The sequence below is a fragment of the Lepisosteus platostomus genome, chromosome 26, assembly GCF_059453375.1.
Source record: "Lepisosteus platostomus isolate fLepPlt1 chromosome 26, fLepPlt1.hap1, whole genome shotgun sequence".
Classification (NCBI taxonomy): Eukaryota; Metazoa; Chordata; class Actinopteri; order Semionotiformes; family Lepisosteidae; genus Lepisosteus; species Lepisosteus platostomus.
In genome coordinates, this window is record NC_142636.1 from 12,931,187 (window position 1) to 12,959,050 (window position 27,864).

Genomic DNA, 27,864 nt, shown 5'->3' on the forward strand with positions numbered 1-27,864 from the left:
ATTCTCATCCAAAAATCAAATTCCCCAAATAATCAATCAAAATGAGTTAATAATATTTTTGAAGCATTTTATTTAATATGAGACATATGAATATATACTATAGAATTCAATTATATTTCTTATAAATGTTTCAGGCATTCTCATCAACCTTCTGGAACACAAAATAAATACTGTGTGATCATGTGTGGAGAGGCTAACAAGATTGTCCACTGATTTTTTTTTCTTTTTTCTTTTTTTTTTCTTAAGGTTTTGCTGCTTGTCTTTTGTATGTGAGAAATCTGCTTCAAACATTTTGTTGGCAACTTAAGCCACTGTGCCAGAGAGTCACAATCTTGCAGGTAAACTCCTCAAATCAGCAATGTCTAAACTCTCAAAACATAATCATTTTAGCTGTTTTAATAAGAGGCATTTTCCACTCATATCTGATACTCATATTTGAAGTGTTTAGCAATTAATCACTTGACCAAACTCTTGACACTTTTAGCCCTTCTCCCTACTCACTGCATAACGTATAAAATATGAGTATTTTTACACATATTGAAAGAAAGTTATAGCTTTAAAGTAAACCTTAGTTAAATAAAATTTGTTATTCGTGCAGCACATTCCAGAAATACTAAAAATAGGACGTAGCAGAATTTCACAGCAAGATAGTTCTTCTCAATAATAACTATTTTCATGGTTTAATTTGGAATTAAATTAATATGGGTATTATTAGTATTAATCTAGCAAAGGTCTTTATACAAACTACAGAGTTATAGGATTGGGCAAAAAAAACATGCAGGTAAAAATAAATACATAGTTGTATTTTATATTAAGAATAATATATTTTTGAGTACAGCTATGTTTTTGCAATTACAATTCTCTAATATATTCACAATATATAACATAATGTAAATACACAATGTATGTATGTATAATGAACTTAGTTAAATAAATAGTTAAATGACCAAGAAGTTGGGTGTCTTGGCACTACTCTAACTCTACTGAAACAGATTTAAAAAAATGTAGGCACATTACATTAACGACCACACTTTGAATAACTTCAGATAAGTACTTGCATAAAGAATGTTAACCTGTTCTGGGAAATTATTAAATGATGCAGCAGCCATCTCTCTTATCCTTTCACAAATGTAATAGCAGAATTTTAAGAAGAAAAACAGATTTCATACAAAAATCACCTTGCTCCTGAGTATGTAACCTGTATGCAACCTCCTGAGTATGTTTCTCTTGTTTAACATATTGTGTTTTATTCTGCTGTTTAGAAAGAAATTTGAACAGTACAGTAACTTTCTTGCAGGTTTTCTAAACTCCATACAGAACACATCCCACTCTGGATTTGCACCCAGGTCTCAGTGCTTGTAAGCTAGCAATTCTAATCATCATGCAATCCCAAAATTGCTGGTGTTTTGGATAACTATAGTGTATAATCAATGAACTGTACTGTAACATGCTAAAAAAATTGCAAGCACTAGCCATATGTCTGTGCAGATCTAGATTTGTAGTATGATTTTTTCTGTGAATTACAATGTATTCTGGAAATATTTTTTGCATTTTATCCTCATCTTGAAGGTAATGTACTCTGTAGTCTACGAATGGAATAAACCACTCCCCGATTTCTCATGCTACAGTATGTGTAGAGATGTCTGTTGTCTCCCTGCAGATGTGCAACCCATGCAAAGCCTTTGCAACACCACCCTAATCTTATTTGCATATACAGTTACAGTAGGATAGCATTATAGAGATTTTTTCTTTCTATTTAGCAGTTTCTAGGTTTAAAGAGGACTTGCTCTAGAGTGGAACACTCCGACACCAGCTGTGAATGTAATAAAAAGACAATACTGTTAACCTTTAAAAAGTAATTCTGTAAAGAATTCTTAATTATTCTAAAGGTCTCAAATGGAGGTTCAAGTTGGTTATGATTCAGTATTACACATTTTTTGTAATAACCCATTTGTCACAAGTTGGTTCTTACTTATTGTACAAGATTACCTCAGTTGATGAGGGGGATTTTAGTTTCTGCCATCAGTGTACACAGGCAGAGGGGTGGCACAGTGGTGAGGAAGTCTGTGCTGTGGTCTCAAAGTTCTAGTGTCGCAGGCCTTTCTGGGTGGAGTTTGCAAAAATATTGTTCTTGCTGTTGCCTTTGTGTTCACTTTCACTGGCAGCCAGTTTTTTCTTTTAAGGCTTGCGGTTCTCGAGAGCCTTCATTTCTGGGTTTTCCCTCTCTCCTGCGTGTGTTTTATTTCTGCTTAGACTGAAGCGGTGGGCTCAGACTTGATCTCTGCAGGGGTGCTCTTCTTCTTCTGTCGAGCAAATTCTATCCTGGCGTATTACACATCCGTTTCCTCTGTGGTGCTGAAGTCTGGGTCTGTTTTCCACGGCGCAAGGTTTATGACCCATGATGTGAGGCTCCTTAGCCTTCTGGAAGGGCGATTGCTCATCCTGTACATGTGTGACAAGCTTGTAAAAATATCAAACAAGGTCTGCTGAAGAGTTTATAGAGGTTGTCTCTATCCAACTTAAATCGACTCAGATCCCCATTTCTCTCAGTGAAAAATATTCAGGGATTCTGATGTAGATGTTGAATATGTTGACTGCCAATGTAACAGATAAGCAGAGGTTTATTCCATGCTGAAAAGTAAGATTAGTCTCTCCTGTTGAAACCTAGCTTGTTTTACACGTTTAAAGGAAAATGAATCTCTACTAGTTTAATGTGTTGCTTACACAATGTTAATTTAAACAAAGTACAATGTCTGCAGAGGTGTAGTTAAAGCTGTAGTTTAATAATGATTTAACATCTTCACTGGATCTCTGGTTACCATACAGAGCATGGTGACTTATAATTCTGGTCCAAAGTGAAGAGTGCCACCTACTGGTGAACAAACATCACCTGCAGCAATAACATGGTGTTCCCTACAGGTTTTCAAAGGGAAAATGTGAACATGGGTTTCGATTAAATGCTTTGAATAGTACAGTATCTATTTTCAATAGGTTGACGGGGTGTCCCATTAGTTAAATAATAATTTAGTTAATATCTATATCCTTTTCTGAAGTGTTAATGCTATTAGTAGTTTAGTATTTACACAAACCTCAACAGAAACTTAAATGCACTTGTGTTTAAACTGTGTTATTCAGACATATTTTCCCATATTCTTGTATGATTCTGTATCATACTCATATTGGAGCACTTTATTGTGGAGGTCTTGTTACTAGTGCAAGACACAGTCTCTTTTTTAACCCAGGATGCCTGAAAAAGAAGGTGGGTTGCCTTTTTTTTCACACTTAAAGGATAAATTGACACCTGTTATCAGTCCTGAGGTGGGGCTTAGAAGATCTGAAATACAAAATATTTTATTTACAGCATATTGTGCAAAATCGCACCATTCTGCATTCAAAAATGGTGTAAACTGGTGTAAACATAGTTTTATATAATTAATATACTGTAAACATATGTAGACATACTTCTGAAAATACAGGACTGAAAAATGCACACAATATATGAAGGAATATTTTTTGTTTTGTGATTACTTCCATGAGATGGGAATAAAATAGTTACAGATGAAGGAAGTCTTGTACAGTATGTAAGAATTATTTTTTAGAATATACAGGATGATATGCTACAGTGCACATGAATTATTGATGAATATGGCAATGTTATTGGCAAGATTCCTCTAACTGAAGCTGTTGGGAAGAAAATTATTGATATGTAGTACTACTGATTATTTAGCTTTGGCAATGAACAAGATTACTATGCCAACAATGCCAGTCATATTTCTTACGGAATGAGATTCTGAAAATAGAAAAAAAAACATTAATTTCATACAGTGTAAGTGGGTACACTTTTTAAGTAATCTAAGAATTCAGTGTCATTACAGAACTCCTTCTCTTCTAGAATTTCAGATTCCCCTGTTTGTTAAAAATACAGTATATTCTCAAAGACTGATTTAATCTAACAAAGTACACAAAGCCACGCTTTTCATGTAGCAGTTTTTAGTTGGCATTGATCAGAATAATTATGTTTACTCAAGGTAAACTATACACTATTGTGGTTCCATTTTCTTTTAAACTAAAACAATGTAGACAGCTTTACTTTCATATCTTGAAAAATAATACATTTACAAAACGCATCTACTTTTCAGGGTCTTAGAAAATTAACCCTAATTATGTCAAATTGGTGGTTGATGTTATTTTTCATTTTTGATTTATCAGTAAAACATTGGGAATTTTTTTATTTTGAAACCTCTGTGACACGTCCCATTATCTGTTATATGAATGCAACAACCTTTTTCGGCACATAAGACTTAACTGTTTGTACAATACCACAAAAACAGTACATTACCTACAGTAATGCAGATATTTCCATTGTCTGATGCCACTGAGCAACTACTGTTAACAGACCATAATCTTTCTAGCAAGGAATAGAGTAGTTATGTAACTAGCAGAGCATGATCGTGTTATCAAATTCCAAGCTTATGTCTGTTCTTGTGTTTAAATCTACTTGTTTAAATTGAGCTTTTCTCAATACATTTTTGGAGATTTGGATTAGGTAAAAACGTTTGTAATGTGAAAGTACCTAGTTTGTAGTAGATAAAATGTCATTTTCTTACCTTTTTCAAAACACTTGTGGAGTGTGCTGTTCTTCAGAGAAGATCAAGATGACACTTGATTTTAAATTCAACATCTATCTACAGTAGCCTAGCCTATGTATTTCTTGATAGCTTCTGACAATATTTTAACATTGCAAAATGGCTGCACTACAGCCTTGAAATGTCCTGTGGGTCTTTTACTGAAATGGCAAAACGGTTCCAGGAAAAGGTCAATAAAAAGATCAGAGTACTAATTGTGGTGTCATATCTATCTTGTGTATGCTAAGAAGTAGCCCTTCTGAAGCACCTTTGTCTATTTTGAGAAAAAAAACGTTTTCCCATGAATTTATTTGTAGACAATTTGCTATTTCCTCTGTTCCATGTATTTGTTTTATCTTCTGACCAAAGCGTATAAGTATTATTATACTGTACTGTATATGCACACTTCCTGCATGAAATCATACATCATCAGCTGAATAATATACATGGACAAAGTACCAGCAGCTTTGTGCTGCTTTTCTATTTTTGGCTTAGCACATTATCCTATCCCAAGCTCTGTATGATTTAGAAGATGACATGTGGTTTACTCATAAATTACTCATATTTACTCATAGTTATTTAAAGTGGTAAAGGTGAGTAAATGTTATTTTGTTATGGCAATAAACAATACACAATCTAATTCTAAAATTCAGGAGTAGGCAGCAGAAACCATGCTGCACAACACTCACAGTTGTCTATAATTAATGACAAGGATAACAAAGATCTCACTTTACATCAATAAAATTATTAAAGATTCAACATCTCAAAACCTGTCCATGGCAAGTTTGAAATGAGTTTACACTTGCATCGTTAGATACACTTAAGTACTTAATGCATTTGAAATAATTTTGTCAGGCATTTTTTCAAAATAATTTCTTAAGGTGACAAGTAAATTTTGTCTTCATGTTTCCTGATGCTCAATGAAACCGGTGGTGCATTGAGGACTCAGAAGCACTTTCTTCTGTTTTGTTACTCTCCTTTTCACTTAGAGGAAGGAGAAATACAATCTTGGACTGCACAAACTCTTCCTCACGTTTAACAGTACATCCTATTCTATATGTTATACCGTATATCCTAACTATATATCTTCTATTTGGGTTTTTTATTGCTTCCCCACATAGACTAGATAATAGATTTGACACTTTTTCATCTTGTAAATCTTTAAAAGTCTTTATCGTAGAGATGTTTCAAGATTGTTTTTCTTGTTTTATATTTTTAGTCTGCTATCTGTATCAACAAGTGCCATCTATGAAGTGTTTGAATACTCTTATTCATACTTATTGGCCTAACTCTTACATTTCTTTTGAAGATTAGTGTTTGCTTATCTATTTTGGTATTATCAGTGACATTTGACTATGGTAATAACTACGACAGAATCAAGATCATTAGGTCTAGGAGAGGTCCTAACTCCACAATAACTACATCACCTCAATTGTACTTGGAGCAATTGGAGGATCATTCACCCTTTACATTTCTTAGCAAACTTTACTCAGGCCCAACAACACATTTCAGACACAGGACATCACTTCCTTAGATGAAAGCTCATTTATTATAAATCATCAATTTATAAATTACAAACCTTAAAAGGACAAAAGTAGGGGAAAAGGCATCACGAAGAAAAAAAAGCTGAACAAAAGGTATCTTTGGTGTGCATCAAATATCACAACACCACTTAAGAAGCATCTTGTCTGAGGAAAAAACATACAGTAGGAGAGGATGAAACGATGAAATATAGAAAGTCACCTATTATAGAAGTTATTTACTTGAGTGTGGAGGGCTCATCCTCTTTGAACATTTATATTTCTGTTTTTATAATGAATATACCGGCTTGGAATATTAGAGGAATTAGAGTCTTCCCCACACATTATCTGTCCTGTGGTCTATGCTAGATTTTCTAAATGTATGGAAATATTGTGTTCACCAGCCTTCTCTTTAGGACTGGAGTTGTCAATTGCATTTACCTCCTAGACCGTCTCTGTGGCATCATCACAGTCAGCGTGCTGCGCAGTGAGTTTTATTTCTGCGTAGTCTGAGTTGGCAGGCCTCTCCGTCCCTTCGGGGACTTTCTTCTCCTTGAGTTTCTCGAGGTCGATGTCGGCATAGTCCACATCTGCTTCGTCCACATTTTCACTGTTCTGGGGTTCATTGGTCTGGGCCTGAGATGGGTCCACTTGCACTGGGGCCTGTTTTTGAAAACTTTTCAATTAACGCGCAACAAATACTGTACACAAAGCTATTAGGCAAATGAATTAACAAGCTAGTGTCTATCTAGTATAGCTAGGATATAGGTAGTACTACAGATATCTGATTCCTAGATGCTACACATGATCTCACCTCATCCCACAGATGTGCAGTGGGGCTCAAATACTGGCAAATGCAACATCCAAGTTATAACTGCTCTGATCTCAACAAAGCTTTGGTAACACCAGCAGAATGAGGATATAAGTCATCCTTTTGAAATATTGTTATGTGTGAAAGAACCCACGTGAAGATCATCAATGTTAAATCCAGGACTTTTGGGGTAGCATCATCCTGTCAGGCTACAGGTGAGGGCTGTAGCAACTGCACGTCTGTGCAGATCACCACATCTAACTGTCCATCTGCTGTGCACAGAAATTATCGTATTGTTCTGGATAGCTGCATTTCCACTCATGGACTTCCATCAGGGTTGTCTACAAGCCTTGATTCATCACTTGATAAAACCTGGCTCGTCTGCTGGTGACTGCTCCAATCCCTGTGACATAAAGGGATTGTTGCTCTCTTGATATGGGGGGAGGGCATTGCCAAATCCCCTCTGTGCCTTTCACCTGTTTATGATCTGTGCCGAATCACCTTTCTTGCTAATGAGGAAATTAAAAGCTAATGGAAAGATTACCGAAGTTAACTTGGCCAGTCATGAATGGTTCATTAATTGCTCAAAATAAGACCAAAGACAATTGTTCAAAATCTAAAATCCAAATAATGGATTTTCCTAGAAAACTAGAAATATAGATAGCAAGTAGTGCTGTCGTTTGAAAGGGATATGGAGATGTCTGTAACAGATCCCCTGTAACAGGTAGTGTAGGGGGTGGGGGGAGGGGGGGTACTTGCATGTGAACAATCTTTATAATATGGACATTTAGGTGTAGTCTGGAACATCCCAAATGTTACTTTTCCTAACATCCCCTATTTCTGACCGAACCTATAACAGTGGAAATCTCACTCAGTCCACTCTGTATCTGCCTTCTTTCGTACCAGCATGGCAACGATTGACTCTGCTACTCAACCTAAAGATCAGTATCACAACAGGTTGTTGTCAAAAGTGCGTTATGTTCCCCTCACACTCTTACTAAAACTCCCCCTCTGAGACTTATGGTCACATCGTCCCAGAGATGGATCTAAGCAGACAACCCCTGTCTACTCTGATTGACTATCTATAGGGAACAGTGTCCACATGTGCTGCCTGTTCCCTGATTTCCTTGTGAGAATGTTAACTTTTCTTTAGTTTTCAGTTTAGGGAGTGTCTCAGTGTCACCCTCTAGTGGCTCAGTCCTATTTTTACACTCCCATTTGGTGTCCCTCTTATAGTATCAAATGCTTGACGTTGGTATTTGATCCAAGTGAAAGATTAAAATGATCCTGTGTTAATGTTTTAAGGAAAACCTTTCGGTAAATGTCACTGATAAGGGATGTATATTATATGCCCGAGGGAATTAATTAAACCAGTTTACTAAATGTAGTACTACACTTTTTAATTTGTAACAATCTTTCATTTGGCTTAAGTGCAGTCAAGCTCTTTCGAAGCCTGTGACAAGAACGACCCAGAACCCAAAACCTTTCTGTCAACAGACATTCTCTTCTTACCTGTGTGTCATTTATTTCCATCTCAAAAGTTTCAAGACACTTTTGATTTTCTGATTTACTTTTTTCCCTTTGTTTTCTCAGCCTAGACGGAGAATTTTAAACATAAATATTTCAATACACAAATCATAAGGACCACTTTTCCAGACTAGGGAAACATAAGACATACGAACAAGTCTTGCAATTGATAATAGACAAAAATGTTGATTAGTGCTGTCTCCTGAAGCCTTGTGACTGGATAAAATGTTAATATTCATATCCACCAATATTTATACACATATGAAGTGGTTATAGTATACATTTGATTCAACTGAAGAAGGAAGTGAATAGTTGCAGTACTTTTATGTTTTATTCTTTGCCTTAAAAGTAAGCTAAGCAAGGACTGAAAGCAAATATAAATGTTACTGAATGTTAATAATGTAAAACTGTATATTCTCAGTGCACATTCTCATTCATACTTAGAAGAATCAATGCAACTACTTACTAATCAGCAAAGACAATGTTGACCACCTTGCAGTACTCTACACAAAACCTGGGTTAGAGGCGACACATCTAAAGCCTTTTTTTCTTAGAATTGTAAAAAATGATGGAAACAAAAGTCAGTACAGACCTTTTACATGTCCCATTTATGCAGCATCCAATAAAGAAGACGAAAGAAGCCCCCAAAACCCCTGCACCAAGTCCAAAGATAGTGTTTGGATGAGTAATGCACTGCCAGATATAATCTAAAAGGAAATCAGAAAAAATGTCAATACAGCCAGAACCAAGTATTACCAACAGTAGACAGAGTGGGCCTTGTTAATATTACTTTGTGTCTGTACTGAAAACTTGCGATTCTAAATATAAAAAGTATATAAAAAATGAATTAGCTTCTTTCTGTCTGAGATTTTCACAGACAATTTCCAGTTTATTAAAGTTTATTGACTAACCACTATTGTTTTATATAGATAAATAATGTTAACATTCTACTTGATATCAAAGTAGGCTGGTTTACTGTGTTACCTCCATGCTTCCTGTAAAGGGTATCCTCCACAGTTAATAATGTCCAAAATTGCAACTCTGCAGATCATTTAGTGTGGTGCAGTTATTCTTAATTACCAAAGGGACAGATGGGCTTGTGTGAATTTGAACCATGACTGACGAATTATTGGAGATACAAAACTGTTTCTTTGTCATTTCCGTTATTCTGTATCATACCTCCAACAGTACAGGTGTCATTCACCACTTTGTGCTTACAACAGCCCTGCATATCCACACACTGTTGGGAACTTGAATTCTCTCCTGTGGCTTCTGTTAATGAATCTAAAGAAAATAAACAGAAATCATGTCACTGCTTTGAGCAGAAGACTCAAACAGTACTTGCATAAAGAAAAAAAATAGATTTGCAAATTCTAACCCATATTTGAGAAAACCTGTGTATTAACAAACTTGTGGGTCCAAGAATACAGTGTATCATACACATGTAGTACAGTTTACTAACAGTAGTACAGATGCAGTGTGACACAAGGAAAAATGTGAAATGTGAAATTTGAAAAACTGATAAGAACAGTTCTCTTGAAAAGAGAAGTCTGTCGAGGACCCAATTCAAGTTACCAACATTCAACATTCGCAAACTCATTGACAAAGTGAACACAATGGACTTCTTCAGAATGAACAGAGGAACGTGAAGCAGGCGAAGTGCATTTCACTGGGAGTATGAAACAGGCTACCAGCTATGTTGTTGTAGTGGATATCTCTTTTTCTTTCAAGAAATGACTGGATGAGATTACAGTAGCTACTAACTTCAAAACAGGTTAAGTGGGCTGAATGGCACACTTTCACTTGCAAATTTTCTTATGTTCTTCAACAAAATCTCAAACCTTGAACGTGTATTAAAATCTATTAAATGCATTCTTATCAGGAGGCTTTTCTGTGATATTTCTTTGAAAGCAAAACAAAAAAACGTATGTTGATTTAAAAGAGTTTAACACTTACTAATGCAAAAGAAGCAAATAAATATGTAGGTGACAGTCACCATTCTTCTCAGTTAATGATAAAATCCCTGAAAATATTAAAAATATATTAGTAATGTCATTCACAGGAGTCAGAATTACTGTAATGCTGAATGTGTTACATTTTTTGTTTGTCTGGCATATAATTCTGTTTCTAACAAGTGTTATTTCGAAATTGCAAACGATATTTGTTTGTTTGTGTGTTTTTTCCACTTCAGACTCCTTCATGGTTCATCACATTCATGAGTTCATGAAGACAGTGTTAAACCAAAAAAAAGTGTTGCACAGAAACACAAAAGTACTGACGCACTGAGCATCTATGTACCCAAAGTAGCTAATTAACCACCAAGTTTCGAACTAGTTCTTTCAACCACAGAAGAAGAATTGTTTGTGCTATTCTTAAATTCTAAAAACTAAAACACTTGTATGTGCAGACAATTGAATGGCAAAACTGTACCACACATGAAGATTCAGACATTTGTCTAATAATAGGACTGGTCTTATACCAAATATTATAATAGTCTGTTTCTCAGAGCCACAGACAATATTAAAATTAAAGCTCTGCTGTATTGTAAACCTCTTGCAGTGTTAACTAAAGACCATTTTTGCATTTGCCTGAATATTTTTAATAACTATTATTTTTAAAACATTAAACACAGCACTAATAACCTTGATCTAAAGTATACACTTTTAACTATAAGTTTTTTCAGAGGTATTTCTTTCCTCTGTCAAGCTCACCATTTCTCGCTCATTTATGGTTTAGATATTTTAATTATTCCTGTACCTTGTGTTGCACGGTTTTAGCTAGGACATTGTATTGACGTATTGCATTAAATGTTTCCTTTTGGTTTGTGGTGCCTTTATATTTTTGCATAATTTTTTTTTTCTTATATAACATATTGATTGAGGCCCATCTAAATAAATTAACAATAATTAGAGAATCCTGTTGGATATTCAGATAATTGGAATTTCCCTGGGGTAACAAGCCAGAAATTCCAGCTATAAGAAGCAAAATGTTTAAATGTTTCCGTTGTGAATAACAGAACCAAAGGGGATAGAAACTACATTATATCGATAATGTGACTGCATTGCTCGATACTAGAAATAGCAATGCAGTTCCCCAGCCAAGTTCAACAAACAGGTAGATGTGAACTCATTATATATTCATTTAAAAAACTATACAATTATTTCATTACATATGGTGAACTGAAATGCACTTGTTTTTTTCTTAATGTATTTCACCTAAATGTCGAAGTTTGGAAGTAAAGTAGATTTTTAGTCTCATTTTTAAGCAAATGGTATATACGCAGACAATTGTCTTACCTTTTTCATGAAATATCTCTGAGGTGAATCTGAGCAGAAGGTCTTCAGTCAGCCTGCCTTTAGTCAGAGTGAGAAGAGGAACACACCGTTTCTGCAGATAAACTTCCTACTGTATATCTGACACAGCCTCTATTTTGTGCTTTATTTGTGCTCATAAAGCAAGTCTTGAATGAATTTCCCCAAAGTTAGTGATTCTAAATTCTCAAAGTAATGTTTCTGGTTCTTTGAAAAATCTTCAATAGAGATTCTTTTCCAAATGTATTATGAGCGAATCAAATTTGGAGCATGTCTTTCTTAGCATGTGCAGTGGCAGTACTGAGTATCTGTGCATCTACCCGCTGATCTTTCAGCTTAGTCATAGGAGTCAAGTCTGCACACTTTTCTTCTCTAGTGCCTCTCTGGGTAATTTGCATTTGGAAACATTTTTGAAAATACCAATGATCTATTTAAAGAACTGATCTTTAGTTTTCCTCTTTTGACAGCGTGAACGTGTATTTTTCTAAATATATGATAGTCTTATATATAACTTGCAGACTTGAGCTGGCGTACCATGACTTATAAAGTTATTTTAACAGTAAAAACAGAATGTGATATGTGAAAATGTGACCCATGTGATACAAAGTCTAAAAACATCACATATTAAAACAATAAAAGTATCTTATTTCCTGGTCAGCTTTCAGATTTCTCTGTCTGTGTTCTGTCTGGAGAAATACTGCATTTTTAATAGTTAAACTAGAATTTAATTTCTGAAGATAAAAGAGATACAAGGCAAAAATTGTCTCATCAACGGTATAATGAGACTTCAGAGGGGTTTCTAAGCAGCAATAATTGATTACCATTACAGGATCAATTAAAATTAGGCTTTTCATAGCTTCTGCTGAATGTAGTTGGGACATGAAAAAACAAGAACTGTAGTCAATCTCTAAAATGATGCTTTTGATATTGCCCATTGATCTGAGACAGAGATTTACAGAACCTTCCACACGTGAACTTGAAACTTTCTGGTTCTGATTTTTTTTTATGTTTGTATTTAGAGCCTGTGTTTTACACGTCCTTTGCCATGAAAAGGCAGCGACATGCATTGGTTTGAGACTCTTTTTAGACACAAATGCAGTTTTGTTTTGAGGGTTCCAAGAGTTAAAAGCTCTTTCAGTTTCATCCTCACGAGCACCTTTCATGCTCACCCAAATTGTCTGTTGCAATGTCTTTTCTTTTTTTCTTTTTTAACCTGTCCAATTTAGATTTAACAGGTCTTAAGATTCAAGACTTTGAGTTAAGATATAGAGGAATACTACACATGACCCACTGAGACATTTATTGTTTGCTTTTTTCTAATAATAATAACATCCTTATACTAATTATAGATATTATTATTATTATTATTATTATTATTATTATTATTATTATTATTATTATTCACTTTTTAACAGGAGAATAAGCATCAACAGGAGTGAAGTAAGGCCAATCCCGACACAGTTCCTGGAAGTCATCTGCTGAAAGTATTTCATCCATCCTTTTTTTAACAGCTTCTTCCAATTCTGAGGCATGGAGGCTTCTAGAGCCTTTTCCTGCAAGCAATTTGCTATTCCTCCGCAGGGCCCACACAGACACAGACAAGCACACATTCACACCAAGGCCTATTACCAGAAGTCATTTAATCTACAGTTATGTCTACAGGTAGGTCACGTTTGTCTAATCACATGACAGGTTTATGCTCAAGGTTTCTTGATTATAGAGCTTAACCTACAGTACATTTTAAACAACCACTTTGCGTGGTTGAGACATTTGAAAGAAGTGACACTTGCTTACGTATGTAGGACACTTTCTTTGCCCTGTATTCCTGCCTTTTCAGGTCTGCTTATACAGAATCGAAATATTAGAAATGTACTTGTCTTTTACAATAAGAACATGAAAGAATGTTATTTTTTGGCATGCATGGTGAAAAACTATTTTACTTCCTCATTGAATGAAGGAATCCATTCTTCATGTCTACATGTTACAGAAAACGTTGAGGCTTGTTTTTTTCTGTAAAAGGATATGAGACAAATACGGAAGAATGTTAGTGGTGTGTGTGCAAAATAGCTGAACTGACGTGTTAGCGCAGCACATTATTAGAAACACAACTTAATATGTTTGACATACTATGAGAAACACACGACTTAGCAATCAATATAGAATATTTAATATTTAATATTAACATATTTAAGGTGTGCATCTTCAGGGTAGGTAAAAAAAAACTTCTAAATACCACTTTTCGAGGCTTTGTTTTTGTCAGTCATAGCATAAAGAGGAAGTCTAGAACCTCTTCCTTTCCCTATATTAACATTGCAATTGAATTTTACTCCTAGAGCTGACTGTTTGCTGCGTAAAAAATGTCATTTAACATTCACTTTCACTTCCTGCTAATGAGTTAAGGCTCCCTCTACAAAAATAGAACCTTAACATTTCAGGAATTGGAATAAAAGCAGAAATCTGGATAAACAATATGTTCTAATAGGCTGTCTTTTGCAATGTCTTATTAGAAAAATGCTGTTACTATGATATGTTGAATACTTTCTAAAGAATTTCAAGTGTCTCATACAGGGCCTTCACCTTTAAAAGTATTAATATAAGCCAGGCAGAAAGCAGAATATACAGTAATTCCCACAACTCTGTTTTCCACCTGTCCCTGCAACATTGTTTCATAAAGTAAATGTCTGCATATTCGCATAAGGAAGCTGCTGTTTTCAGTGCCATTTAATTCATTGAAATCAAGTTAAGTTGCAATGCAAAATCACATCAATATTAACACTATAACCTGGGGATTCTACTGGACAGGAAAAGGTTATTTGTCAGTGGGTGAATTCGGAGAAGTTATCAACTAAACAGATTTCTTGCTTTAGTTTCTAGAAATGTATTTTCTAAGTAATCTATTTTATTTATAAAAATATTAATGACTTTACAGCTAACTTATTCAGATCATTGCAACATGAACTCCCATGCAATATGAGTCATATACACAAAGCAATATCTAACAAGGTTTGAATGCCACATTCTCTTCCTAATTTTCATTAACAAGATCCCTCCCTCACTCAAAAAAAAATGTTCAAGTATGAAAGTGGTGAAAAACCGTCACTTCCTTTTAGCAGTTTGACAGTTTCAATAACAGTTTTTTTTTCATCCCACCACTTGTGTTTTGAAGTGTGCATACATACATTTAATTTTCTATTAAACTGTGCTATAGGTCAAGCAGAATAAATAAGAAATGTACAGTATTTCAGTGTAGCTGCAAGTAGAGACAGCTGCCACAAATTACCTCGTAATTCTGAGATATTAAGTCACAATTGTGAGATACAAGGCCGTATTTGCGAGTTATGAAATCGTGATTCTGAGATGCTATGTCGCAATTGTGAGATATAAGCTCGTAATTACGCTAAATAAAATCGTAATTCTGAGATTGTACTTTCTTTTTTTTAACTCCGTGACGGAAACGGGCTTCCATAGTGAGGAATCTTCTTCAAAGTTTTAATTTTTTTTTTAGTGTTTTCCATGTACACTAATTGTCGTCTGAACAGGCATAGAATAGAAGTCTCCGAGTCTCGTTGACTGACAAATATTGTAGCGCTCTCAGGTTCACGTGGGTATGAGCCCTCGCGGCTGCCGCCTTACTGTAGGTACTTGAACCCGGGCCTCCGGCATCACTCAACGGGGACCCAGCCAGTTGAACTAAAGGGAAATCTCCCCTCAGCCCGGCGGCTGTGGTCCCTGCTACTCACTGGTAACCCGGCTCGCACAACCTGCAATGTCGGCCATATGCGTTACAATATATTGCATGTCAACATATCAAAAAGTCCTTTGATACATGAGGAATGTCTTCCCTGGGATCATTGATAGTGAGGTGAAAACTACTGTATCTATATTCTTCCTTTTTCCTAGGTGTTTATCAGTAATTGTGATAGTAAAAAAAAAAAAGTATGGCAGCAAAAATAAAAAAAAAACACAAAGACAGAGTGAATTGTGAAAAAGTGTTATTGACCAATACAATAACCCATCTGGTACATTCAAGTTAATACATTATTCATTTCATATGTACAGGTATTACCAACAATACAGAATCACATCAGGGTTTTTGTTCTGTCTTCCCATGTATATCATTACTGCTAAATGAAAGTTTGTGCTTCGCCACTGTTCTAAAACCTTGAAAAGCGGATTTTGCTAAAAAACCCAAGGTTTGAGCTTGATGAATAAGGCTTGCAGGCTTTGATGTCTTAAGGTACTGTAGTATGTTTAATATGTAAACCAATGTCAAGGCTCATATTATTCCAGTATTGTATGTCCACATGTTTCTGCATGTCTGGAGGAGAAGGGTATGACTGTTAGTTGTGTCCACCTTTCCGTGGAAGAAATGACTTCAGGCCTTGTGACTTTTTCTATCAACCATTTAGCTAATGTCTCTCTAGAGTGTTCCAAAGTAACCCTGGGAAACTTAAATCAGAAGAAGAAACAATCGCAATATATTTCCCTCTCCCACACCAAACAAAAGTCTCCCTAGATATTTAGTAGGCAACCAGGCTGTTGAACAATCCTCACTAGTATCAGCATGATTGTGGAATGGCATTGTACTATATACTGGAACAGAAGCTTATACTTGAAACTGTTATACTGTATATGCCACAGTAAAGAAAATAAGCTTGCAACCCTCCAATCTAAGACTAGACAGCACTAACAACCATGTGTGATACATGAGATTTTTGGCAGTGCCTTTAAGTGGAGCAAAACAGACTTTGGAAAGCATAGCACAAGGGACTTTCAATTTGAGTGCCCTTTCGGAAACGTGAATCCTGAATCGATTCTTATTATGCAAAAAAGTCAATGTACACATCTTTGCTTTGCAATAACACCTAAAAAAAAACACCAAAAAAAAAAACAGTGTGACATTTGTGTTTGCCATACAACATTTTTTTTCAATTTTACAAATAAATAAAACCTTAAACATCAACCACAGCATATCTATATATAAAAATGTTATTCATTATTTATTTTGTCAGTTTGAATCATTTGAAGAAGAGAAGAAAACAGCTGATTAATGCACTGAGGTTAGGACTTAAGACATCTAGTGCTAACATTTAAGATACCGTGCAAGATATTTACATAAACTGTGTGTTGTGTTGGGTTTGAAATGTCTGTGTAGCCTATGCCTATAGTGATGTCACCTGAAAATGCTGATTCGGGGATCATTTCTAACCAAAAAAAATAATCCAATAAGGAGTAATGGGGAAAGGTTTGAGGCTAAATGGAATTTGCATCTTTCCTGATATTCCAGAATTCCAGTTTCATTTTAAGCTAGATCAAGCTAAACATACTTAAATAAAAAAAGAATTATTACAATTAATGAAGGACAGACATCAATACCTCCGTGACACAAAGGAAATATTGCACTAAGAATTGTATGGTGGAATTGATTTAAGTTGGATTTAATTTAATTCTGCTACAAATCTGTACTGTGCCGTTATTATTCCATATGAAATATTCAGAAATATTGTTTTGCAGCTCAAAGATTACTATTGATTATAGGAAACCTGAACTTACTCTCTTTCACTTTAATCTCAACCAATGCCCCAGTTGCTATTGAATATCTGAACAATTATTTTATAAGGACTTTAATAATTAGGGTAGTTGCGTTCTAAAGCATTGCAGCATTAGAAACTCCCAGGTTTACAGAAAGTGTGCATGACAGGCTCTAATGACAGAGGGATGTACAGTAGATGTAGACCTGGTGTTTTCAAATCAATCTGTGTTAGTGGTGTCGCTAACCCCCTTAAATATACTGAAGATCGGAAAATCATTCTCAGTTCAGAGAATGATCAGATTCATCTGACAATATAAATCCTAGTTTGAATATTTGCAGCTCGATGGGATGGTTATATATGTGTGAAATTAAGAGGACATTTCTTTATTAAATTTCATAGCAAAAATAAGTACTGTTTATCTGATAGTGGGTCTGATTGGCCAAGAAAGGGTTTCTGCTTGAATTCACATGTTCCCTCATTTACATGAGCACCTGTGGCATAAAAGATATATTTGATCTATACAGCAAAATACAGGGAAGGAACAATAAGCAATGTCTTATGCAGGTCAAGGAAATGTCAGGAGCCCTTACCTTTGCTCCTAATTTATACAGTGAAAGCAAAAAGTCTACAGAACTCCAAGCTTTTAATATAATTAACTTGATATGCCTTAATAATTTCAAAACTCGCATGTGCATAAAGAATACTGACAAACAGGACTGCTGTGCGTACCAAGATTGAATGTAATCTTCCATTCTTAATAATACTAGTAAGTAATTCATGCTTCTAGAAATCATCCCAAAACACTACTTAGGTTTCAGTTCCTCCTTAGGAATCAGCTGTACCAAATTAGAGTAGTTAAATTCATGTGGAGCAGCACTAGTTTTGTTTGCGCACTAACAAGAGGAAGATATTCTGACCACTCTTTAGGCTGAAAATGGTTTTCTATCAGCTATCCCAAGCACCTAACCAGTACAGGTATCAGACACAGTGAAACTGAGATGAATAGTGGGGAAGAGAATCAGTTGTGTTGTTATTTGGGAAACGGAGTTTCATTTGGACTTGATCTCTGTGTATTCGCTGGTGTCGTCCATATGCGTTGAGACATCTTTGGGCTGGCATCTGGAGAATTCTAATGATGCGTACTGGACGTCTTGTTTCTCTCCATCCGGGACAGACCTGATGTTTTGATAATCGCTGTCCTCATCCTGTGAGAGACAGACAATGGTATTAATATTGCTCTATTGCTCTGTTAAAGTGACCGATTCAACTGGGCAGTTGTGATTTGCCTTCCTTTAATCTCTTCCAATAGGATGCTTCTCTTTCTCTTTTTTTCATTTTGGAAAAAATATTTTGTTCTTACATTCGGATAAACTAATGCAAGCCTTCGAGGCCCAAAACACACAGGTGTATTTTGTATATTATTTCACCTGTGTTTCATTATGTGTAAATAATTTACAGAACATACATCAATCAATTGGCATTCATTGTGCTTTCTGATCTGTTTTTAAGCATTTCACAAATTACAATGAAAAAATAATACATTTCTTAGAAGAATTGAAATCGCTGATGACTGTACTATATAGAAACAGCTCCAAAATATCTCAGGCCCTTCTTTTTATTACAGAGGACATTCTGGTATCTACTGATGTTTATCATCTGAGGACCACTACAACAAATTAATCAAGAATACAGATTATTTATCAGCCTAACAAAAATGCATTTCTATTTTATTACTATGGGATTTTTTTTTCTTTTGCCAGGAATCAAATATGAAAATCATGCTGACACCCTAAAACATCTACTGAAAATCTAAGAAATCCATTCAGGCATCATGCTGTAACAGGAAAATGTTACTTTTGCTGAATGAAAGACATGAACACTTCATGTAAATAATTTGTTTCATGGGGCTCTGGTGGCAGAATACGTGAAGTTATGAGGTAGAAATGAAATACAAGCACAGTTTTGCAGCCCATTCTGAATGACTGTATGCCAAAGCAGGAATATTACGGCACATTAATGTCATTGTCATACACAATAAGACAATTTGACTTCACAAAGCAACCATGCTGGAGACCAGCTATGGATGAATGGTTATGTTTACTGTGAGAACAGCTGAATGAGGAATGAGTACAGCATGCACAACTGTCCAGTAAAGCAGGTCAGTTTTGTGTTTATGTGAGGAGAAGTGAGTGGATCCTTTAAAAGGCTTTACCGTTTCAGGAAAAAAAACACATCCTTACCGTTGAAGGCTCTTCTAGGATTGAGTTAAACTTTGTGCCCAAAAGTTCTGTCTTAAGCTGTTAGAGTTGAGAGAGAGACACGCAAAAATGTAGTAAAGGACAAGCAGACGAGGCTGGAGTAATTAGTACTAAAGGACAGCAGACGTGACTAGAGAACTTCTGAAGTCACAAAGCGTGAGCAAATGTAAACTACAAAAGTAAGGTTACCATCTTTTCCACAGTATATTTCCCCTGCTTGCATATCAGAGGCCTAGCGATAACGCCCGATAATTCTGTGTCCAGATTGGAGTGGCAGGTCATGTTTTCTCTTTTTGGAGGGTGAAAGGTTTTCTTTTCCCCTCAAATTTCAGCTGGACATGTGCTTCAAAAACCTGGACTGGACAGGTGAGGCCTAGACAGAGGCAGCCTTCACTAAAAGAAATATTTAGTGTTATGTACTGTATGTCCTTTGCGACCTGCCGTAGTTAGTACTCAAGGGACTGTGGGTAAAACTGCAGAACATTTTAGTTGCGTTTGTTGTGAGTTTGTGTTGTTTATAATAAAGGAAAAGCTGCATTTTCCACTCACCTCTGTTTCATGTCTGATTATTGCCGTTAAAATAAATAAACATGATTTCCCACAAAAGAACACAACATTTAGGACTATATGTGTCAGGAAGAGGAGAAACACTGAGATTTTTTTGGTTTCAACCTGAGTAATCAATTAAATAATCAATCTAATTGCTTTATTATTCCTTATGCACTTACATTTTTTACAGTTGATTACTCAAAACATGAACTTCAATAAATATACAGGTATATATAAATGTTTTAGGGACTAGAAATCTTGCTAATTTAATAAATAAAATTAGACCACCTCTATAGCTGAAAGCTTGGGTGAAACAAAAATTAATTAGTGAGGTTACAAAAAGCAAACTGCAATCTCCAGGAAAGTTCAATACCTTTTAGTGATGGTTAATTAGTTAATTATTGGGAATAAACTCATTTTAAATGCACATGAAAGTGTGCCAGGTTAGTTAGTTACTGGCAGCATATGATTTGTGTAGCTTAAATTATAGTTTAGCTTTTCAAGTAAAGACAAGAAAGCCAGTTATCTCAAGGATTAAAATAATATCCCTAGTTTATATTAATATAATGCATGTTAAAAGATGGCAACATTTTTTTTATAGTTTAAATTTCAAAAAAGTAGAAGTTTTGTAATAAAGAGTTGGGGAGCTGTGTTAGTGTGCAACTGCAAATGAACAACCAGATGTTATTTAGGAAATACTGAATTACAGAAAGGTAAAAAGACAGAAGACAAATACAAATGAAAAATAATGTAAAAGTTCCCACCATTTTCCAGCTATTAAAGTCTCTTAATTTTCTGTAAGAGGCAAAAATCTCTCAATTTATTTAGCGATTTCTGTCTCCCACACATCACCTGGAATTTGTCTCCCAGATTTCCCAAGAACATAAAAGTTTCAGGCAAGCAGTGGGCATCTGTGCCTGTTTTTTGGTTTTAATTGCACTTCCATCTAGTTTCCACTGAGGTACTCTCATTCATGTACTGTAGCATTCTGAAGAAATCTGCTGGGTGTACTTTGTCAATGCTATTGGGGATTGTAAATACAGTACATGTACAGTATCATGTATGTAGTCTTCTTTGTTCTAAATTTAAATAGTCCTGTTCCTTCAGCCTGTCGGTGTAGGACATTTCCTTAAGCTTCGTAATGCATCTGGAATATTTATATATCTTTGGTTCTCTTCCTTTTGCTTTCCTTATCTTAATATTCCTTCCACCACAGGAAGGTATGTAAAAAATAATTTACATTCCTTCTAATTCACTGAACTGGTAATATTTTCTAACAAGCACCTCCTCTTTTGCTGCATTGATGTTTAGTAGGAATATAACAACTCAATATACAGTACCTGAAGTGTTGGGTGGCTTAAAGTAGCACAATAGAGGGAGATGTAAGTGCCTCATACTCAGTGGGCTTTAAAAACATACCAGCAGCACCTTATTTGCATAGTGTCATTCAAGTATTTCAAAGTGCTTTTACAATCAAATGTAGAAAGCATAAAACCAATTCCAGTTTAAATTAGAATTTATTCCTAATTCATATAAAATAGTAAATGAATTACTAGGTTTATTATTTTGTCAACCTGACTAGAATTGGGGAAATCTGGTGGATTCTGACTTAAAGGCACTCAGTCAGAAGCCCACGGATGGTAACAGGATTAATATGGCAACAACACATCATCAGTAGAGGACAAGACCGTCTCACAATGGTCAAAACCTAGATCGCCTTCTGCATTAGCCCCAACACTGTGGGAAGTGGTTTTTAATAAGATGTAACCACCAAGATATAGGCACGTGCACACACTCCACTCTTGTTACTCTGTCATTCTAGCTCCTCTATGTTAGTTTTTTTTTTGTCTGCTTCTAATGTTTTTAATTTGCAGAGTTTCAGTTCCTGTTTAAGCTCGACTTTGTATGCAGAATTATTTGCTCTGAAGACTGGTCTGCTCTTTTATAATGCAAATGTTTGTCTAAAGTCTAAATTTGTCTAAAGTTTTGTCCATGCTGAGGAAGAGAGGCAGACAGCCGTAGTGTGCAATGTTTGAAGAAAGCATACTGACATTTCACACCAATTGGGAAGCCACACTCACTGTTAGTGGTACAAATATTCTTGCACCATGTACTGTTTGTCCCTTGCTTTCAGTGTTTAAAAATTAGTGCTGTCATTGTCATTTACAGTAACTCTCAAGATTGACCATGGGTGTGCTTTGAATTTAAAAAAAATGAGAATTCGTATTTTCAGCAGAACTGATGATTTTATTCCTCTCTCCTGCCGCACCACAATCATGTCATATGGAAATTCTACTGAGCTCTCTCATCAAGAACTATGCAAACCACCATCGCTAGCACAAGCAAAAAACATTTTTTCCCCATCTTTAAGCTTGATAATTGGACGACGAGACATTTGCACTAATGTAAGTGCTTTGCCTAATGAGCCCCGAGTCTCTAACAAACTTGGGCTTATGATTCTAGAATCTTTTGCATTAAGACAGGGTGCCCTGCCATTCTGATCGCACTATGGACCAAGTGGATTACTGAAAGGGATATATAGTCTTGAAAAACTGGCAATTTAAGGTGGCACCATAGCATTAAGTGCTCTACATGCAATACAGTACATGTAGTATTTACTGCTACAGTACCACCTCAAACAAGCACCAGCAGAGTTCAGCTAAACTGACAAAATGTGGTCAAGGGTTTGGGGTATTGTCCAAATATTCACAGAGCTAAGGACAGAGTGAGTGATTGAGTACTCACCACCTTTTTCCTTAGACTCTGCTTTTCCTTTTTCACATCGCCGTAGACCAAGGCTGGGCTCTCTAGTTTCATGCTAAGGTCCTGACTAGGGTTGGCATTCTCCCTGGAAGCAGAGGTGTCCATTGTTTTCTCATTAGGAAGTTTATTTGTCATCATGAAAAGCACAGGTAAATGAGAGAGGAGAGCAGTACCATCACATAACTTTGTGTTACATTTTATTCAATTGTTTTTAAGGTTCATATCAGTTACTGTTCGTATGATGGATATTAATTATACATGCTATTTCTTGCTGATCTCATCCAAGCTTTTATTTTTATGTGCACAGATTGCTTAGAAGTCAGAAGTCAGCCATACGAAATTAAGTTAACTCTGGCATATAGTATATTATTTCACATACACACACACAGAAGAGCCACTTCCATCTAATAAGCATTCAGTGCACAGCTTTCAGCTTTCGGTGTTTCAGTGTGTATTACTGGGTCAGAGGAGCCAGTAAAACATTTTTTTTCTTTTCCTTAGTAACATGCTCAGACTCAGCTGATAAAACAGAAACAGTTCAGTTTTGTGATTTTGCTGCCTTTCACCTGAGTACCGTAAAGCTCTGCTTCCTCATCTGTTAGATTTCAAACATACTTTGTCAACAAGTGCATGAACCCAGATCTTACCAGTGTAAAGACCAATTTGCTCCCGGTTTCTTTCCATAATGGAATGTTGTGTTAATTTGTGAATGCACTAAGAACTGCATGGCTGCAATCTCACATCGGATCATTCACTCCCGGACCTGCCTAGCATTTCCGCAAATTTGGCAGGGAAAAATACATTTCTAGACTGCAGGTTAAATCAATGGTCGGAAAGTATATTCCATGTTAAGGAACTTTCTCATGGGAATCCCTCACAAATGACATAGAAAGCCAATATCAGTTTAAAAAATCCTATCTCAAAGCTTACAGTATTTTTTCCAGCGTTCATTTTCACTTTGGTTAAACTACCTGGGGTCAAATTGTTGCATAAAAGCTCCTTTTAGATATATACATATTCTACATTACATCCATTCACCTATCCATTATCATTCTGCTTGCCCTGGTAAGGGTTTTAGCTTCTACTTTACATCCATCCTTTCTTGTACACAGGGTCACAGGATCCTACCTGAACAAGCAGGGAGCACAAGGCAGGATACACCATGGGCAGGATACTGGCCCCTCATAGACATTCACAAACATGCACACACCAGGGCAGTTTTCCCAGAAGCCAATGAACCCACCAGTTAATCCCTACAAGTCTTTGAACTGTGGGAGGAAAACGGAGCACCCGGAAGAACACAGGGAGAACATACAAGCTCTACATAGATAGCACCTCAGGAATGGAAGTCAGGGTTCTACCAATACAATGCTGACCACTGTGCCACCATGCCTTCCCTTAATACGTTACAAAACAATTATTGTAATTATTATACTGATGTATTAATAACATATAGTTCAGGTGGGTAGCTGCGTCAGCATGCGTAGGCTGCAAAGGAGCAAGTAAAGGCTTATTCCATGCTGACAAGAGAAGAAAAGAAACACAAAGTTCCCTGAACACCCAAAGAAGGCTCCACAGCTGAAATGTTGTGTTTATTTTCTTCTCTTTTCAGCATGGAATAAACTTTTTCATGTTCCTTAATAACATATACTTACTCTATATATAATTTAAGATGTTATATATATGTATTTACTACATATGTTATATAATATAATGTTATGTAATTATGTAAATATGTTCTAGAATTATAATAATTATTATATCAATGCTATATAATATATTTAATATATTAAGTATATATTAATATTTTATTAATAATATATACTTACTTTATATGTTATATAGTTATAATTATATCATTAATGTACAGTTGGTTATAAGCTGTGTGAGGATTGAATTTAGAGTTGTGATAATGAACCCTGCCTGGTGCGCTGTTACTCTCTGTACTCACTTCTGGTTGTTCCGGCTTATGTATCGGACTGCAGCGATGATTAATCCAATTACTGCCACTCCTCCAATTGTGCCAATGATCACTGCCAAAATGTACTTCTCTAAGAAGAAAAAAAATAGAAGGATAAGGACATGGATGACATGGTCTTCTTCTTACTCTCAAATCTGGACTATTATCAAAATCTCTGTTCTTCAAATGCCACTATTTCCTAGAAAGAAGACAGAATAAAACAGAAGGCCAATGAAAGTATCATTTAGATCACGGGTTTTCAATCAATGGAGCAACTTGTATGAAATACAAGACTACCTTCAACTTGTTTAAGAGTTGAAAGCAGTCAGTTCAAATTAATCCTGTTATTAAGTTAATTAGGATTTTGAGAAATGCTTTCAAATTTGAATTAAGATATTAAATACTTTCATTAATCATTTCCTATTATTCAACTTTAAGAAGCTGCCTGAATTATTAGTTCCTTACATTCGCTAGGAGTGTTATCGAACAAGCCTTTCCTCCATCAACCAACAACAAGTACCATCGTGTGATTCAGACACTCAAAGCTTTTTAATTTATACCAGGTACGATCTACTACGATCTTCTACTGCAGCCCCTATTGAGTTATACTATAAGGAAGTTGACTGATGTCTTACTTTCTTGCTGCAGTTCCAGTCTGACTGTCTCAGTACCATACAGGTTGCTCATGCTGCACAGCACGTTGAGCCCGGAGGCCGGCAGCTCTTTCAGCTTGATCATGCTGGTGGTCACATAGCCATCGACGTGAGCGTAATAGTTGAACTTGCTCTCGGTTTCGTTGATGGTGAGGTTGAGGTTGGGAAGGTGGAACTCGATGTTTGGCTCAGGGTTTCCAGAGGCCACGCAGACGCACTGGATGCCCTCTCTGACCATGGTGCACTTCGATTCCATGAGAAACACTGGAGCAACTGGTGAAAGGGGGAGAAAAAACATGATGGCATGAGTCATGAGGGTGTGGCCCAAATGAAATTACTTTCAAATGTTCCAAATCTTTCATAGCTGGCTAAATTACTGGCGTGAAACGAGTAGTCTTAGAATGCTGAAAAAGGCCACTATCATCTTTCCGGGCCAGAACAATCCCCAGATCTCGAACTGAAAACCAGTTCAACCAGTAGAATGTATAATTCTACACATTTACACATTTAGCTATGCCCCTTGAACCACACCTACACCAGTTATGATTTCTTATTGCACATCTCCAGTCATTGTTTACATGTCTGAATTCTTAACATTCAAACTGTTTACTTGTTTACTTGTACATTGTCTACTGTTTGTTTGTATATTGCCTTGATGCACTGTCTGCACTTTGTGTTTTTACACTTGTTTTTTAACAATCGAGAGATTTTCTGTAAGTAAGAATTCCATTGTACCAGTACATGTACTGGTTACATATGGCAATAAAGTTAAAGTTCAATTTAGTCCCACGTGTCTACATTTCATAATGACTTCAGCTGAAGGTAATCACGTAAAAAGAGTGGGATTGGGCTGCTATTTTAAATGGGCTATTCCCATTTTCCCATGAAACTCTGAAAGAGCATACAACACCCCCCCCTCCCATTAAGGAAGCAAAAAAAGTAGTAAGAAGGAACAGCCCATGGAATATCCCCAGGTATCCTAGTTTCAGCTATGGGAAATATGGTCGTTCCAACAATGAGGAAAAAATTCATTGTTAGATGAAAAGATCAAGTCTTAAAGTATAAAAATAGGTCCAAAATAGACCCACTACAGTTTTAAATTATATTTAATCAATATATTGTATGCGACAATGTCCTGATCGGTGGTATGTATGCAATAATGTGACACAAAATTAGCTCTAGTCAATGAAGCAGATAGATAACCATGGTGCAACATTTTTAAGGCCTCTACCCCATTTGTAATTTTTATGTAATTTATTTTCATTTGAGAAATACTCGTCTAGATTGCAAATAGCGCTCTTACACTCCACAGTGATGTTGATGACTCCACTGGCTCGGCCGTACTCGTTCTCTGCCAGACAGCGGTATTCCCCGTCCCCCTCGTACGTGATGTCCGAGATCTCCAGCACCGAGTAGCTGTCCGCGATGATGGTGCCCACCAGGTTGCCGTCTTTGATCCAGGTGAGGGTGGGCACAGGATTTCCCACGGTGCTGCAGTGGAGAGAGAGACTGGAGCCCTCCTGCACTGTTAAGGAGGAGTTCACTAATGGCTCTCGTGGAGGATCTATGCACAGAGAGAAAGCAACGTCGATCACAGCATTAGTCTTGTAATGGGTGCCACACGCAGCTATTGATGCTGTATTTCAGCGGTGCATGAAGTGAGTTCCTTCCTACATGCAAAGCTCTTCCTTTTGTGTTGAAAAGCACAATATTAAAGCCGAGTAATGATGATGATGTACTCACACTTGACAGCGAGGTAGAGGGATCTGTTCATCGAGCCATAACCATTGTCAGCCATACAGGTGTAGACACCCTCCCCATCAGCTTGAATGTCCTCCATGACCAGGGAGGAGTTCAGGGAGATCTCCTCTTGCAGATCAAGGCCTTCTTTGATCCAGGTGATGGTCGATGGGGGGTTGCTGTCCACTAGGCAGTACAGGAGCACTGTGCTGCCTTCCATCACCTCAGTGGATAAGTTCACCTGTACCAGCCTTGGCCCATCTGTCCCCAAAATAAATAAATACCCATCTCTTGCATTGACTCTCGTCTCAACAAAGTCTACTATGAACTAATCACCTAGCATCTGCATTCACATATTCTATCCACCTGCGTCCTCCTCAGCATTGTCATGAAATGTCAAGGCAAAGACCATTTTCTAATAACTAAAACTAAGACTAAGTGTTTTATCATTTTTGTTTGTGCAAGGCTACTTGAGATCTTTGATAATATGAAAGGCACAGTATAAATTCACAATAATCACATGAAAAAAAAATAGTTTATGGGCAATGACAACTAAAACTTAAAACAAGAGAATGCTTTCATGAGTTGAAGGCAACCAGTGTTCAAAGCTATG

The 27,864-nt window shown here is 36.2% G+C and overlaps 2 protein-coding genes across 16 annotated transcripts in view; both read right to left on the bottom strand.

The window, feature by feature from the left end:
- Nucleotides 1-53: 53 nt before the first annotated feature.
- Nucleotides 54-12,128, bottom strand: LOC148640203 (uncharacterized). Of its 4 annotated transcripts, none has more exons than XR_015930524.1 (7): nucleotides 11,780-12,128; nucleotides 10,440-10,506; nucleotides 9,663-9,767; nucleotides 9,076-9,190; nucleotides 8,469-8,550; nucleotides 4,608-6,808; nucleotides 54-2,442 (listed from the first exon to the last, which is right to left on the bottom strand). XR_015930524.1 is itself a non-coding variant. In XM_088620457.1 (7 exons), the coding sequence occupies exons 2-6, from the start codon at nucleotides 10,480-10,482 to the stop codon at nucleotides 6,590-6,592; spliced, it is 564 nt and encodes a 187-aa protein (XP_088476583.1). In that variant the 5' UTR covers nucleotides 10,483-10,506; nucleotides 11,780-12,128; the 3' UTR covers nucleotides 54-2,442; nucleotides 6,587-6,589. The 4 variants fall into 4 exon arrangements, 3 of the variants coding, with proteins under 3 accessions (XP_088476583.1, XP_088476582.1, XP_088476584.1); XM_088620457.1 differs by having other exon boundaries at nucleotides 6,587-6,808; XM_088620456.1 differs by lacking the exon at nucleotides 54-2,442 and having other exon boundaries at nucleotides 6,152-6,313; nucleotides 6,587-6,808.
- A 3,641-nt stretch (nucleotides 12,129-15,769) lies between these two features.
- Nucleotides 15,770-27,864, bottom strand: part of mag (myelin associated glycoprotein) — a 41,027-nt gene continuing 28,932 nt past the window's right edge. For 8 of the 12 annotated variants that reach the window (XM_088620440.1, XM_088620437.1, XM_088620433.1 and 5 more), the window contains 7 exons: nucleotides 27,255-27,512; nucleotides 26,815-27,075; nucleotides 25,494-25,784; nucleotides 24,850-24,949; nucleotides 22,881-22,983; nucleotides 19,569-19,625; nucleotides 15,770-18,533 (listed from right to left, as the gene is read on the bottom strand). In XM_088620440.1, coding sequence (XP_088476566.1) covers nucleotides 18,378-18,533; nucleotides 19,569-19,625; nucleotides 22,881-22,983; nucleotides 24,850-24,949; nucleotides 25,494-25,784; nucleotides 26,815-27,075; nucleotides 27,255-27,512 — 1,226 coding nt within the window. In that variant the 3' untranslated portion in view covers nucleotides 15,770-18,377. The remainder of the gene's footprint in view (nucleotides 18,534-19,568; nucleotides 19,626-22,880; nucleotides 22,984-24,849; nucleotides 24,950-25,493; nucleotides 25,785-26,814; nucleotides 27,076-27,254; nucleotides 27,513-27,864) is intronic. The other 4 variants (XM_088620441.1, XM_088620442.1, XM_088620444.1 and 1 more) reach the window with 4 other exon arrangements.